This window comes from Nannobrachium achirus (assembly GCF_963921795.1).
Source record: "Nannobrachium achirus genome assembly, chromosome: 6".
Lineage (NCBI taxonomy): Eukaryota > Metazoa > Chordata > Actinopteri > Myctophiformes > Myctophidae > Nannobrachium > Nannobrachium achirus.
This window is the reverse complement of record NC_137815.1, coordinates 58,862,471-58,875,986: the sequence shown is the minus strand read 5'-3', so window position 1 is coordinate 58,875,986 and position 13,516 is coordinate 58,862,471. Positions and strand designations below refer to the sequence as shown.

General features: G+C 39.9%; 1 protein-coding gene across 1 annotated transcript; it reads left to right on the top strand.

Annotated features, from left to right (window-relative positions):
- Positions 1–1,631: 1,631 nt before the first annotated feature.
- On the top strand, positions 1,632–12,233 carry LOC308287208 (stathmin-3-like; the record flags this gene model as incomplete). The annotated part of the gene is made up of 5 exons (XM_080728325.1): positions 1,632–1,732; positions 3,302–3,432; positions 11,138–11,233; positions 11,415–11,596; positions 12,033–12,233. The coding sequence occupies 5 exons, from the start codon at positions 1,632–1,634 to the stop codon at positions 12,231–12,233; spliced, it is 711 nt and encodes a 236-aa protein (XP_080584451.1).
- Positions 12,234–13,516: the final 1,283 nt, after the last annotated feature.

Here is a 13,516-nt window from a genome sequence, read left to right as displayed (position 1 = left end):
GAAGGAGTGAAAGTACATTATGCATACAGGTTAAACGACATTGAATCATACTTTGGCATGGATCCATCATTCACTGACTGAGAGGGTTGGCACATAAAAGACTACATCAGTGTCTCCTCATCATGCTGATCTCTGAAAAACATGAGAATCTCAGACTTATCCTGATTGGTTGTAAATGGAGTAAGCAGCAAAGGGTGTAAATAATGGATTGGCTGTGTGAGAGTCTTCTTGATGGATTAGAGCAGGGGTCTTCAACGTTTTCAGGCCAAGGAAGGACCCCTTAGTTGAGAGAGAGATGAAGCAGGGACCCCCACAACATGTTCATGGATTCCATATAGTGTCATTGTTTGACAGCACAATCATCAGTGTATTTTGGATTCATGTCAATTTGTGTTTTCAGATATTTAACCACTTGAACCATTAATACTTAATACATTTGACCTTTCACTCTGTACTTAGTCTGCTCTTTTCCCCCTCTACACCAAACCTCTTTGCCGAAAATAGCCGATCTACAAGCTCACAACGCCTCGCAGCGCTTGTAGATCTGCTATTTTTGGCTAAAGTTCTCCAAGAATATGGACACCAGAGTTCAAGTGTTTAAAATAAAAAAAGGTGAAAAACGGTTCTATCACTCAGTTTTGGAGGACCCCCTGTAGTAACTCTGAGGGGTCCCGGACCCCCTGTTGAAGAACCCTGGATTAGAGGTTATGCTAGGGGGGATGCTGATGTTGTATAAGTTTCTTTATCCCCAATGCCAATTTTGAAAATGTCCCCAGACTCCCCACCTATATATTACAGACTACAGATGTAAGAGGCTACATGTGCTAAATTACGTTCAATATTATGCTGGTATATCCAACTAGATGGACATTAACACATTGAACACATGGTTATGTCCTCCCTCACCCCAATTACATGTCAAAGAAATATTGTTAATGTATTTATAATTTAATGTCTAAGTATATAAACCACATACAGGTATGTACATGACAAAGACATAGATGTATACACTGTATACTATATATAGCCTACTTTAATAACCTATGAAGCAACATGTGATGACAATGTCTGAAGAGACAAATTGTTTTGAATAATGCTCTTTTAATTTACATTTTACAGGACTGATTTTTCATGATGCTTATCTTATTTGGCAGTCGGACACAACTGAAACACCTACCATAGGTTAGTGGTGGCTAAAAAGGTGACTTGTTCATTTCAGTTTCCCTCACTGGTTTATTTAAAACCCACATGATTTTAGTAGGAATCAATGAGGCATGTGACAGCACCATTGATGTTACAGTAAATCAATAGAGGAATGGTGGGATATAATGTGATTGATTTAATTGAACCGTGACTTGCAGCACCAAATTGGAATGGCTAGACTGCTGCTTTTGACACATCCTTTAGATTGATAATGTCTGGTAAAAGAGAGAAAGACACTAGCCATTTTATATATGTTATGCTCGCCCCTCTGATGCTGGGAAAAAAAGTACTTGTTCTTTTAAAGATTTTCTCGTAAAATGCAAACGCATCCAATCCATTCCACCATCGTTCTGACTGGCCTCCATCCTATCTCCAATCTATAGCATTGAGTCACAAGAAGTGAGTCATGCCCTGTGCTGTCAGCCTAGATGACCTATAACCCCCACTGGCCCCTCCTTACTCACCCTCCTTACGGTCAGCTGCACTCTGAAAGCTTTCCCATTCAGACACCACAGAGGTGTCACAAGGGGTAGGAAAGTGGGACTGAGTTACTAGGGCCCAAGGTGTTGGAGGGGCCTTAATTATTTTATACTTTAGCTATTGAAAAATAGCAGATATATGCGAGCTTGTAGATCTGCTATTTTTGAAAAGTCGTGAAAATGTGTGCAAATCTTTGAATATATGTATTTTTGAAGCGAACATTTTGTAACTCAAATTTTGTTTCTGGGGGGTCCCTGGAACTAAATATTTTGAGATGGGGGTCTGTGGCCAAATACATACCATTTTGGGGGTCCTGCACATGAAAAGGTTTGAGCTCCACTGACATCGAAACATAGGTTTTTTTTAAAAACCTTTAAATATTCAAAGATTTTCATGATTTTTCAAAAATAGTAGATCTACAAGCTCACAGCGCGGCTGTGAGCTTGTATATCTGCTATTTTTCAATAGTTAAAGCACAGGGGCCCCACAGTGAATCCTTGTACCCAGGGCCCAGAATTTGGTGCGACACCCCTGCAGCCACCACAGGAGGGATTTCCTGTCTGAACACTCCTCCTTGATATACCAAACAAAAAAATGATTATTTGTTGCCTTTTTTCCTCATTGATTGTATACAGTAATTAGAACAGCAAGGTCAATATAACAAATATTGTAATATACGGTAATTATGTAACAGAACCAATGACAAAATGGATGTTAGGGTAAAGTTAATTAAAACCCATTTAGAACTGAGGCCGATTCTAAAAACGCCTTGAAAGCCTGACCTAAGCTTTCTGAAAAACTTCAAACATTACAAAAACAAATTTGTTGCTACATACTGTACAAAAATGTATTCCCGGCCTGAGGGGTAAAAGCACAAATATGTGTTCCCGTCCACAATGGTTTCCACAATGTAGATTGAATTTTCTTCATGTAAATTTCATTATGTTATATAGGAAAATCTTTCAAAGTATGAATATGTTGAATAGCTAATTATAAAAAGATGGATGGTTGTTCCTGCTCATTCTGTCTTGTATTAAACATTGGGAAACTGTTTTCAACACAGCATATAGTCAAATTAGAGATGGGGAGGGCTTATAAGCTTCCTTATCCTTCCTTAAGGTTTGGAGAATATGTGTGTGAGAGATATACACTAGTTTTGTTCTGTGTGTGTGTGTGTGTGTGTGTGTGTGTGTGTGCGTGTGTGCGTGCGTGCGTGCGTGCGTGCGTGCGCGCACGTCTTCTTGTACCCCACCGCCTTCTTGGCTGATGGCAGGTTGCAACCCCTTTACCACACACACACACACACACACACACACACACACACACACACACACACACACACACACACAGTCCCACCGGCTGCCCATTGTTCAGAGTGACCAGTGGCGTCAGTTCAGTAAAAGCTAAGGTATGGCAACATGACTGGTGTCTTTCACGCGCCACCAGTCATACACCAGTCATGTTGCCATACCTTAGCAACAGGCATGATGAATTTATTTTAAGAAGTAAAATTTTTTTTTCCCCCCTGTAGCCAAGGTATGGCTGCTACCATACCTTGCCATACCCAATTGACGCCTCTGAGAGTGACGCGTTGAGCCTTGTGCACTGCACCACTCAGGGGCACAGACAAACGCCCAGCCCTGTCTCCCCTCCTCTTTCTCCCTCACATTCTCTCCTCTCCTCCATCCGGCAACATCCGTCTGCACTCTCCTCCTCCACCCATAGGAATCATGGCTACTACAGTGTCAGGTAAGAGCAGAGCATCTGATCTGACACAGAGAATCTGTTTCATCCCAGCTGTTAAATGTGTGCATAATTATGTTAGGGTTGTTTATTTAGAACTGGTAGGTCTACTGGCACTTCATTCTAAGGATGGAGATAGCATAAAGCTACAAAGATGGTGTCTATCTTTGTAGCTTGTCATGGCGACTGGGATTTTCTTTTTCTCTCTCAGATGCAACTGGAACTACAACATAGATACAGTACTTGAATGTATACTGGAATTCTGCCAAAGTCATACTGTACATTAGTCATACCCATAAACAGCTATATAAGCTCTATGATTGCTTTCGGAGAGAGCATATACTGTAATATTGTTCCTTTAATAGAAACCTTCCTGCCTATTTCCTGATTATGTTAAGGTGTGTCTAAACATCTGCTATGAAGCAGAAAAGTGCAGTAGATGATGTAGAAGTCATATATTAAAAAAACAGGACAGCAACACTGAGCATGCAGTGCGGCAAACTAAATATACTGTTGGTGCCACATGCAGGTGACTCCATCCAGCATCCAACATGGTGACTGTCTCAGGAGAATTCTGGATGGAGTCTGCTCCATCACTTTTGAGGGCATCATCAGCATCATCATCACCACCACCCTAAATGCACATTATACTTAACCAATTGGTTTACTGGAGTCCCTCAGGACTCTATACTTTTATGTTTTCATGCTACATTAAATATCTTTACTGAAAAAAGCAGATCTACAACCACACAACGCGTCGCAACTTGTGAGCTTGTGTGTGTGTGTGTGTGTACATGTGTCTGCACTCGCTCATTTGTCTTTACAGTATACAGTAAATTATTACCATTGTGATGACATATGGTTGACAATCTATTATCAATACCGTAAAATGTGTTGGTTTATGTTTATTATATTACTGTTGTTAAATAACATATTAATCAATCCCTACTGGTTAGTTATGTTTTCCTTATACCATATGTTCCTCTTAGATACACTGTAGGCTTGAGGTACCGTTTAGACCCCCCAGAAAGCAACTGTGAGAAGTTGCTTGCTACAGGAAAAAGGAAGGAATTCATAATTGATGCAGTTTTATGACAGAAGCCTGCGAATTAACCGTGACTGGCACATTTGCTTTACGTTTTTCAGCAAATATTCTACAGTAACTAGTAATTATCTTGCCCTGCTTCAGAATGACACAGATGAAATGATGCAGTTTCATTTGATTGATTTATTGATTGATTCAAAGTGTGCCTTCCTGCACACTCACGACTGACTCATTCTGTTGAGTATTTGGGCTTTGTGAATGCACACATGCACTGCAGTCACATAAACCAACTGTAGAAATATATTTCTGTCACCAATTTTTAAAATGTTCTTCCTTCTTCAAAGTGTAGACCAGCAGGTAAAGTACAGTATATCTCTAATGCAACTGCAGTTACGGCACATGGGTTCATCTGTACAAATCGGGTTTGTCTTACCCCCAGAGGAGCAGATGATCAGATTGAATTGCAATAAAGCAGAGTGATTTAGCAGTGTGCTACAGTATACCAACCTAAAGCGGGTCTGTTTCACCCAAGGCTAATAGGCTGTAAAACAGCAGACAGCTCCCTGCAGGGAACTGACAAAGGGCATGTGATTTAAAGGCAGTGTAACAAATTAGTGATATTGTTTTTGTTAAAAAGTTAAAGCTCTATTCTGATATAGTTATCCATTATGTTTGTTCTGTTGAGTTTGTGAGTGTTTGTTCAGTAACAGCTTTATCTCTGCAGCTCTTTAATGAACATAAAATACATTTCCAGGGGGGTTGCCAATTCAATCAGGAAAGGGAACCCGTTTATTATCTGCTCACCTCTTTGTGTCATTACTTCCTATTTAACTTGTTTATCATGTATCCTGTGTGAGGTCTCTCTCCTGATTGGATGACATGGGTATCCAATCCTGACCTGAAAAGGCATTTTCTGTTACGAGAGACAGCAGGGAGATCCCTGTTACTGAACAAACACGATACCAATGATTGCAGTCAGAATATAGGGCTATTTAACAATTATTTTTAACACACATAAAAGAATCACTGCACCTTGAAGAACACAGGAAGGAAGGACACAGCCTTGCTCCGTTATCTAACATACCACCCTGCTCCTGTGAATGTGTGAGAGAGAGTACATACCGTACTGCTCAGTGAGATTTATGTGTCTTGTTTCTGCTGAGCTGAACCCTGATGAGCATCTCAATAATGAATGACCTCCCAGCGCACGCATCCTAACTCACTCACCATGTCAGCCAGTGATTCTCAACCTTTGTAATTTCAAGGACCCCGTTTGATATGCATTAGGCCATGGATCCCCATTTGTTACAATTATATATATATATATATATATATATATATATATATATATATATATATATATATACATATATATATATATTAGTGCTGTGCGAGTTAACTAAATTAATCGCGATTAACTCACCATTATGTTAATCGCGATTAATTATTTTAATCGCAATTAATCGCATATTTATATATTATAGCCATTTGGCCTTTGGACACCGTTTCTCAACATTATTATCTCAACTATTGTTTGGGGAGGTCTCCAGATGATTAGCTTAATGTGCAATATTGTTTTCTCACTCAACAGTAAACAATCCACCATACATATACAGGGTATCTGCACATCTATAAAGTGACAATTTAATTGTTTTATTAATATCTTTAATTGTCTCACAAGTAATTAACTAAAATGGTCAAACATTGGCTACACTATTGGCTATTTTGGCTACAAGGTCCATCCCTCTTGATATAACATATAATTAAAGCATAAAGGTGGACACAACAGTAATCAGATTAAGTAAATTTAGCAGATCCTTATACCCATCAGCTGCAGTCTGTTTAATGCAATACCATTATGATTTATGATTTTATGATTGATTTTGAATTAAAGATTAACATACTTTAGCATAAAGCCAGCATATTTTTCCACTCCCAAGTTAATAGGGCCACGAAAGACTTGAAAGATATCCTTCTAAGTTACATTGTGAACTGATAAAAGCTGATGACTTATTTGCGATTAATCGCACGATTAACTAGCTAAATCATGCGATTAATCGCGATTAAAATATTTAATCGTTGGACAGCACTAATATATATATACATATATATATATATACTGTATATATATATATATATATATATATATATATATATATATATTTGGTGTTAATGTATCTATGAGAGTGTACAAATTAAAACATAAATAGACAAAACAAAAACACCTGTAATTACCTTGTTTACTAGGCCTATGTTTTTGCTTGGCATTTCGGTGTCAAATCACTGAAATGTACTGAATGACAGGAGGTGTATTTCAAGTAACTGCACTTCAAGTTATATAGCCTGTAAACAGCGTACAACATAACAGATAGCCTTCAGTTACCTTAGTGGATACAGACCTACCCTTACAATGTAGGCTACTGTACTTGTAGCCTGCTTACATTTTATACATCAATACAGTATGTATGTATGTACCCATGCCAAATACAACGAGAAAGTAAGTCACTGATCAGTTACAAGACAAGTGTGCCACGTACATTATTTTCTCCCCTCCATCTGAGACTACAAACATGTCCTTAAGCTGTTGCAGCTCCTACACGGTTTTTACTTTGCTTTTAGCTGGCTGATTGTTAGATTGAAATCCTTAGATAAAATGGAATAACCTGCACACCATCCTCACTTTCTCAATAGAGAAAACCTTTAGGTGGTGCCATAATATGCAAATATGTCTTCCCTGTGTATTTTTGGTTACTTCCTGAAAGCTGAAAGCCTCCGAGTCAAAAGGCCCAGTTGAAATACACAGATATAATGACGTCATAATATCATCCCCTCCCCTTTTCACCATCCACATCACTTCAGCTGGGTCACCACCCACCTGACAACCAGGCATACTTAATGAACTGGTGGGTTTGGCCACATAAAAACATATTTTCAACACTTTCTGTACACCATTTTGGAAAACATCTTCCTCCTCCTAGTATAATCATAATATATTATCATCATGTTTTAGAGGGGGAAGTCATTCATGGATTCTGATGAGCCTTCCTCTGGCATCTCATGCCTCAGAAGGTTCATGAGGATTATTCTATTTCTATATCTCAACAGCTGTAATCGTTGCCTAACAATCATTAATTTATGGGCAGAATGTCAAGGATTTCAAGCTCGTAAACCAAAGTCTTTTGCACACCTGATCAACTCAGGGACGGGTGCATAAAATACTTTGGTTTACTAGCTTGAAATCCTTGACATTCTGCCAATAAATCCATCTGTCAGGTAACGATTACTTCACAATACTAGGTGCCAGGGTTATGCCTGGTGTCACAATACTGACATCATACTGTAGGCAGCTGAGCTAACTGACATCTCATTTCTTCTTCACTCTTGTCCATATTAGGACATTAATCAATTTGCACTGACATCGGGGTTCTCCATTTTTGGATGTGTCAGAGGCAACATTAATCGCCCAAATACTAGATTTGTGTAGACACAGCCTGCATCTTTCTGTTATATCTGTCTGGTAGAGACAATTCAGAATCACACTTCTGGGCAAATCTGGGCAAAAACGAAAACGTTTTTTTCCCCCCTTCTGACAGTTTCTTCTGCTTAATATATATAGGCACCACTCCTACATTTCACAATGACCTTAATCCTCATAAGCACCAATGTAATAAGGATTTCCCCATCTAAAAGAGTCACCACCTTGTTTTGACATCATTATGGTTTGACTGGTGAGTTGAGTGTAGAACTCATTGTGGGTTCATTAATACTGATGATTCTCTTCCTGGGAAGGTAGACACCAGATTCTCAGAAGGATGATATTTTTAGGCATGTATTCAATGAACAATTGAATCATAACTTTGTACAGGATCAGTACATGGCAGCAGGTGGAATGACAATGAATGCTCTGTAGTGCAGTACCCGTTATCAAAGTATTTGGAGGCAACAAATTAACAATGTAATGATGCAACAAAGCAGTGCCAGGAATTGATGGAAAACTGGTTTATCTTGATTGGTGCTATTACGTAAATCATGTGTTTGATCCAGGAGCAGTGGAGCACCACTGATACTTAAAGGTGTATTCAGTGATAATGAAAGTGGCCGGGCGTCATCTTGTTCCTTACTGGCCTTACAGCGTGGAAATGTTTAGTTTTTTATAGATTTTTTACACCATTATAATGTTCTCGTTTTGATCATTAGACCCAATCACTGAATATCGCTCGGCCTACGTCTCCAGCTTCAGGATATGTATGATACTGATTTACTACGAGACTGGCATTTTATGAGTTCAGTAGTTTACAATCTAGGCATTTAGCAGACGTTCTTAATTCAGAGCGACTGTGGTTCTCAAAACTTTTATGTTTGACCATCATAACTAAACATCATAACATAACTACGGCCATACTCTACCCTGATTGGTCGAGGACTGGCTGGCCACCTCTGAAACCCGAATCTAGCTATGCTCGTAACACGGGCCATGGTGGAAGTCCTCATATGGTGAATGAATGAAATGAATGAATGGAAAATGTACCAATTATATTTTTATTTGAATGAAATACAATCACTGAATATACCTTTAAATTACCACTCTTATTTGTAGAAAAAAGAGAGATGAGATCCGAGCACTCGAGGAGTTTAAAATAAAACAAAGTTCAGTTCTTTGCCCTGATGAAGACCGCAAGGTCGAAACATGTTGGTTTTTAGACAATAAACTTTGTTTTATTTTAAACTCCTCGAGTGCTCGGATCTCATCTCTTTTTTCTACAAAGTTTTAATCCCACCGATCCTCGAAGCACCATTTACACACTTTTTTACTATAAGATTTTATTCTCCCTTGAGCACCCGGTTAATCTCTGCTTTTTGATCTACCACTCTTATTTCCTGTGAGCACACTGGTTGCATTATGTCTCCACCAGCCGAAAGGCATGGGAGAGACTATGTTTTCGTCTCCGTCCGTCCGTGCGTCCGTCCGTCCGTGCGTGCGTGTGTGTGTGCGTCCGTCTGTCTGTTACCAGCTAATCTCCAGCGCCGTTGGCCTGGTCGCTGCCAAACTGTGCAAACTCACTGCCTGGATACCAACTCAGAACCTCTGTCCAACATTTTTCACATGGGCCTGTTCTAGCGCCACCAGGAGGCCGATTTTTGCTAAACTAACTTTTGCCAGTACTCCTACAGATTTTGTCCAAAAATCATGCAAATCGGTAGACAGTATGTCTACAGCCTTGTGATCGACATGGATCTATCCGATTTTCCATAGTCCATCCTGATTGGCTAAAACTGTCTTCCAAAGTTTGCAGGATTGGTCCGTTTTGAATAAAATGCCTGAAATCATGAACGCAGTGTGCGATTTTGGTGAAATTGGGCATGCACATTCCCAATAGGCCGAGGAATAAATGCCACTTAAAAAAAATAAAATCAGCCTCATGGTGGCGCTATAACAGGCCGATTCGTGTTTTTACCTATAACTCCACTGATTAGTGTACAAGTTAACTTTGTATGTGCACTACCTAGAGGCCAAGGAAAAACCTTTGCCCTGCATTTTTCATATCTGCCTTTTATAGCGCCACCAGAAGGCCAACTTATGTAAAAACATTTTTTCCTATTATTCCCTGAGATTTTATCCAAAAATCATGCAAATCAGTACACAGTATCTCTATAGTCATGTGATCAAGACGGATCTGTCCAATATTTCATATTATTCCATCCTAATTGGCTAACATTGGCTTCCAAAGTTTGCGGGATTGGTCCATTTTGAACAAAATGACTTCAATCATGAACGCAACTTGTGATTACAGAAAGATTCTGCACGCACATTCCCACTAGGTCAAGGAACAAATTACACTCTTTTCATATTGGCCTGTTATAGCGCCACCAGCAGGTCGACTTTTGCCAAACTCATTTTTGGATCAAAATGCCTCAAATCATGCATGCAGTGTCACCATTAAAGGCCAAATAACACATGGCACCCTTTTCACATTTAGCGCCACCAGGAGGCCACAATAACTAATACCTGACCTGGTGGAGACCCGTGCTCGGAATAGCACTGCTTCTAGTTGTATTACATTTTGAACAAATCCGTCTTCAGGAAGTGCATACTGCATTAAATGTACACTGTGTAGATACTTGCTTAGTTGTCGTTCTGGTCAAACTGCATGAGTGGTCATGGTTGAACGGCAAGAAATCCAACACACTTCCTCGTACTTTGGCCTGATGAAGAAAACAATAATACTCAATCTTGTCTAAGATCTAACTTGAAACTCAGAGAGAACTCAGCATGATGACGTCTTTATTCAATTCACAGGGTACATGCAGAAGCATTGAATCATTTAAATAGCATATGTGTGTGTGTGTGTGTGTGTGTGTGTGTGTGTGTGTGTGTGTGTGTGTGTGTGTGTGTGTGTGTGTGTGTGTGTGTGTGTGTGTGTGTGTGTGTGTGTATATGAATGCACTCATATATAATAATAACGGTAGCAACCAGGCTTCCGCAACTTTTAATTATGTCCGTAATTTAGTAAGGACAATAAACGCGTCATAAAAGGAGACTGTCACAAGCCTGGCAGTTATATTGTTTTATAGGTTTGTACTGACACAAACATCAGGAAATGTTTGTGGCATGATAGCTCTGCTGCAGTTATTGTACTTTATCTATTTTCTTTCCTTGTGCCACAGCCTACACAGACAAGATCAAGGAGATGTCCATGCTGTCCCTGATCTGTTCCTGCTTTTACACACAGCCACATGCGAACAGCCTCTATCAGTATGGAGGTCAGTGGTCCTACTGATGTGTCTACCTACCGTCTAATATATCTGTCTCAAGTCTAACAAACATAAATACGTCTAATGTCTCCCTATTTGATCATGTGCACAGAAGTGAAAAACAAACTTAAGGTCTAAAAGACAACTTCACAAGTTTAAATGCTGTCATCCCAAATTCTTCCATTGTCAGATCTGGAAGTGAAGAGCATCAACAAGCGTGCATCCGGCCAAGCATTCGAGGTGATCCTTAAGGACGTGGCAGATCGATCCCCGGACAAGTCTCATTCCCCGCCCCTTCCCTCCCCGCTGAAGAGGGACATATCCCTGGAAGAGCTCCAGAAGAGGCTTGAGGTGGCCGAAGAGAGGAGGAAGGTAAAGACATGGAATTCATCTTATGCCATATATCAGCCGGTACGCGACACATCGAGCTTGTAGATCGGCTATTTTCAAATGGCAGAAATGTATCCTATAGCCAAAATGTATAGGCCTGATAGGGTTGACGTGATTTGCAATCATAATCAAAATCTACAAAGTAACCAGTAACTAAAATAAGCCAGTCTTTTGAACGGCTCTTTGAAAGATCCGGCTCACTTCAAAGAACCATAAATCCCATCTCTATTAGTAGTGTCCAGGTTAGTCACATGGTCATGCAGTTAGTAGTGTCCAGGTTAGTCAAGTGATTATGTAGTACAGTAAGCTAGCCATGTAGCTACATTATAGTTAATATATACTAATTTGTTGTATGTCTCATCTCACTATTATAAACTTCTCTCTCTCTCCTTCCATTTTCATCCCAATCTCCTGGTAGTCCCAGGAGGCTCTGGTGCTGAAGCAGCTGGCAGAGAAGAGGGAGCATGAGCTGGAGGTCCTCCGCAGGGCCCGCGAGGAGAGCAAGAACTTCAGCAAGAAGGCAGAGGAAAAGCTCAACCACAAGATGGAGGTCAACAAGGAGAACCGGGAAGCCTACCTTAATGCACTCAAACAGCGGCTCCGTGAGAAGGTTCTGTGATTAGTGACATATGCGCTCATTGCTAAACTATTTGTCTTTACTGAATATAAATAATTAATTAAATTTCAGTAGCCTAGATAAAGAACCATATTTTTCCCCCCTTTGAACTAACCTGTTTTCTCAGAAATGTAATATTCACAGCTAACACTCTCAGATGAAATCTACTACTGTATATAGTAATTGCGACCGTAGGTCACAGCTTGTCCGTGTCTGTCTGGTCGCCTGACATATCACTGTGACATCACAGGTGACATCAAAGTGATGTCAGATACTCAGAGCAGGGATCTCCATATATGGGCATAAAAGGGATTCTGTTAGGGATCTCCATATATGCGCATGAAAGGGAATTGTATCCCAGATGATACCCTGTTAGGAGAACCACACTAACAGAATCCATTATGGCCAAGACGGGCGAGGTCGCTTTTCGCCCATAGGCGTCTTACTAGTTTAATATAAGCTCATTCAAAATCCACAAGAGTGATTAGTTCCATTCCGTTGCAAAATCGCTACTTTGTCCCTTGAGTTGATTATGGTGATGTGGAGAGAAATTATGAAAACCCAGAGTGACAAGTCATCAGCAGTAGGAAAACAGACAATGCATTGTCAGAGAACAGACTGAAGCAACAAACAGGTGTTGGAGTTCAATATGTTCAGTGTTTATTCACTCAGACAAGATATTATATACACAGTAGGAAGTTCGTCCCAGTGGTAGTCACGTGGGGTAAGGTGAACAAAAGGATACATATTAAGAAACATCAAAAGATACATTGGTTAACTTTTCGGAATAAGCGCTCGCTGTGGTTCACAAATAGGTCTACAAGGCAAGTTGAATAGGAGATGGAGCGACAGTGCAGGAAAACATTATCTGGGTCGCGGCATCTCACTCCACAAGCAACAGTCTTTCAGAGAAACATTAGAAAAACACATGGAAACTTATTGAGAAACACTGCATGAACCATGCCGCACCAGACCAGACAGTAGATGTCTCAGGCAGCGGCCACAGAGATCACAGGAGGTCACAGGAATAAAGCAAGGGTTAGAATGAACTGTCTAAGTGAGATTGCATTGTGTCTGATCAACAACACATTCCCATCTTGCCCTTGGTCATACCTGGGTCATGTACCTCCTTATCACTATACAACCTCACACAAAACCTTGAAACCTTGATACATACTGAAACCTTAAAACTGACTCACTTGCTGAATAAGCATACACTTATTAAACAGCTGAAGATACAGTAGCAATAAAAAACAATATTATCTTAAATAATTATGCCACTGGGT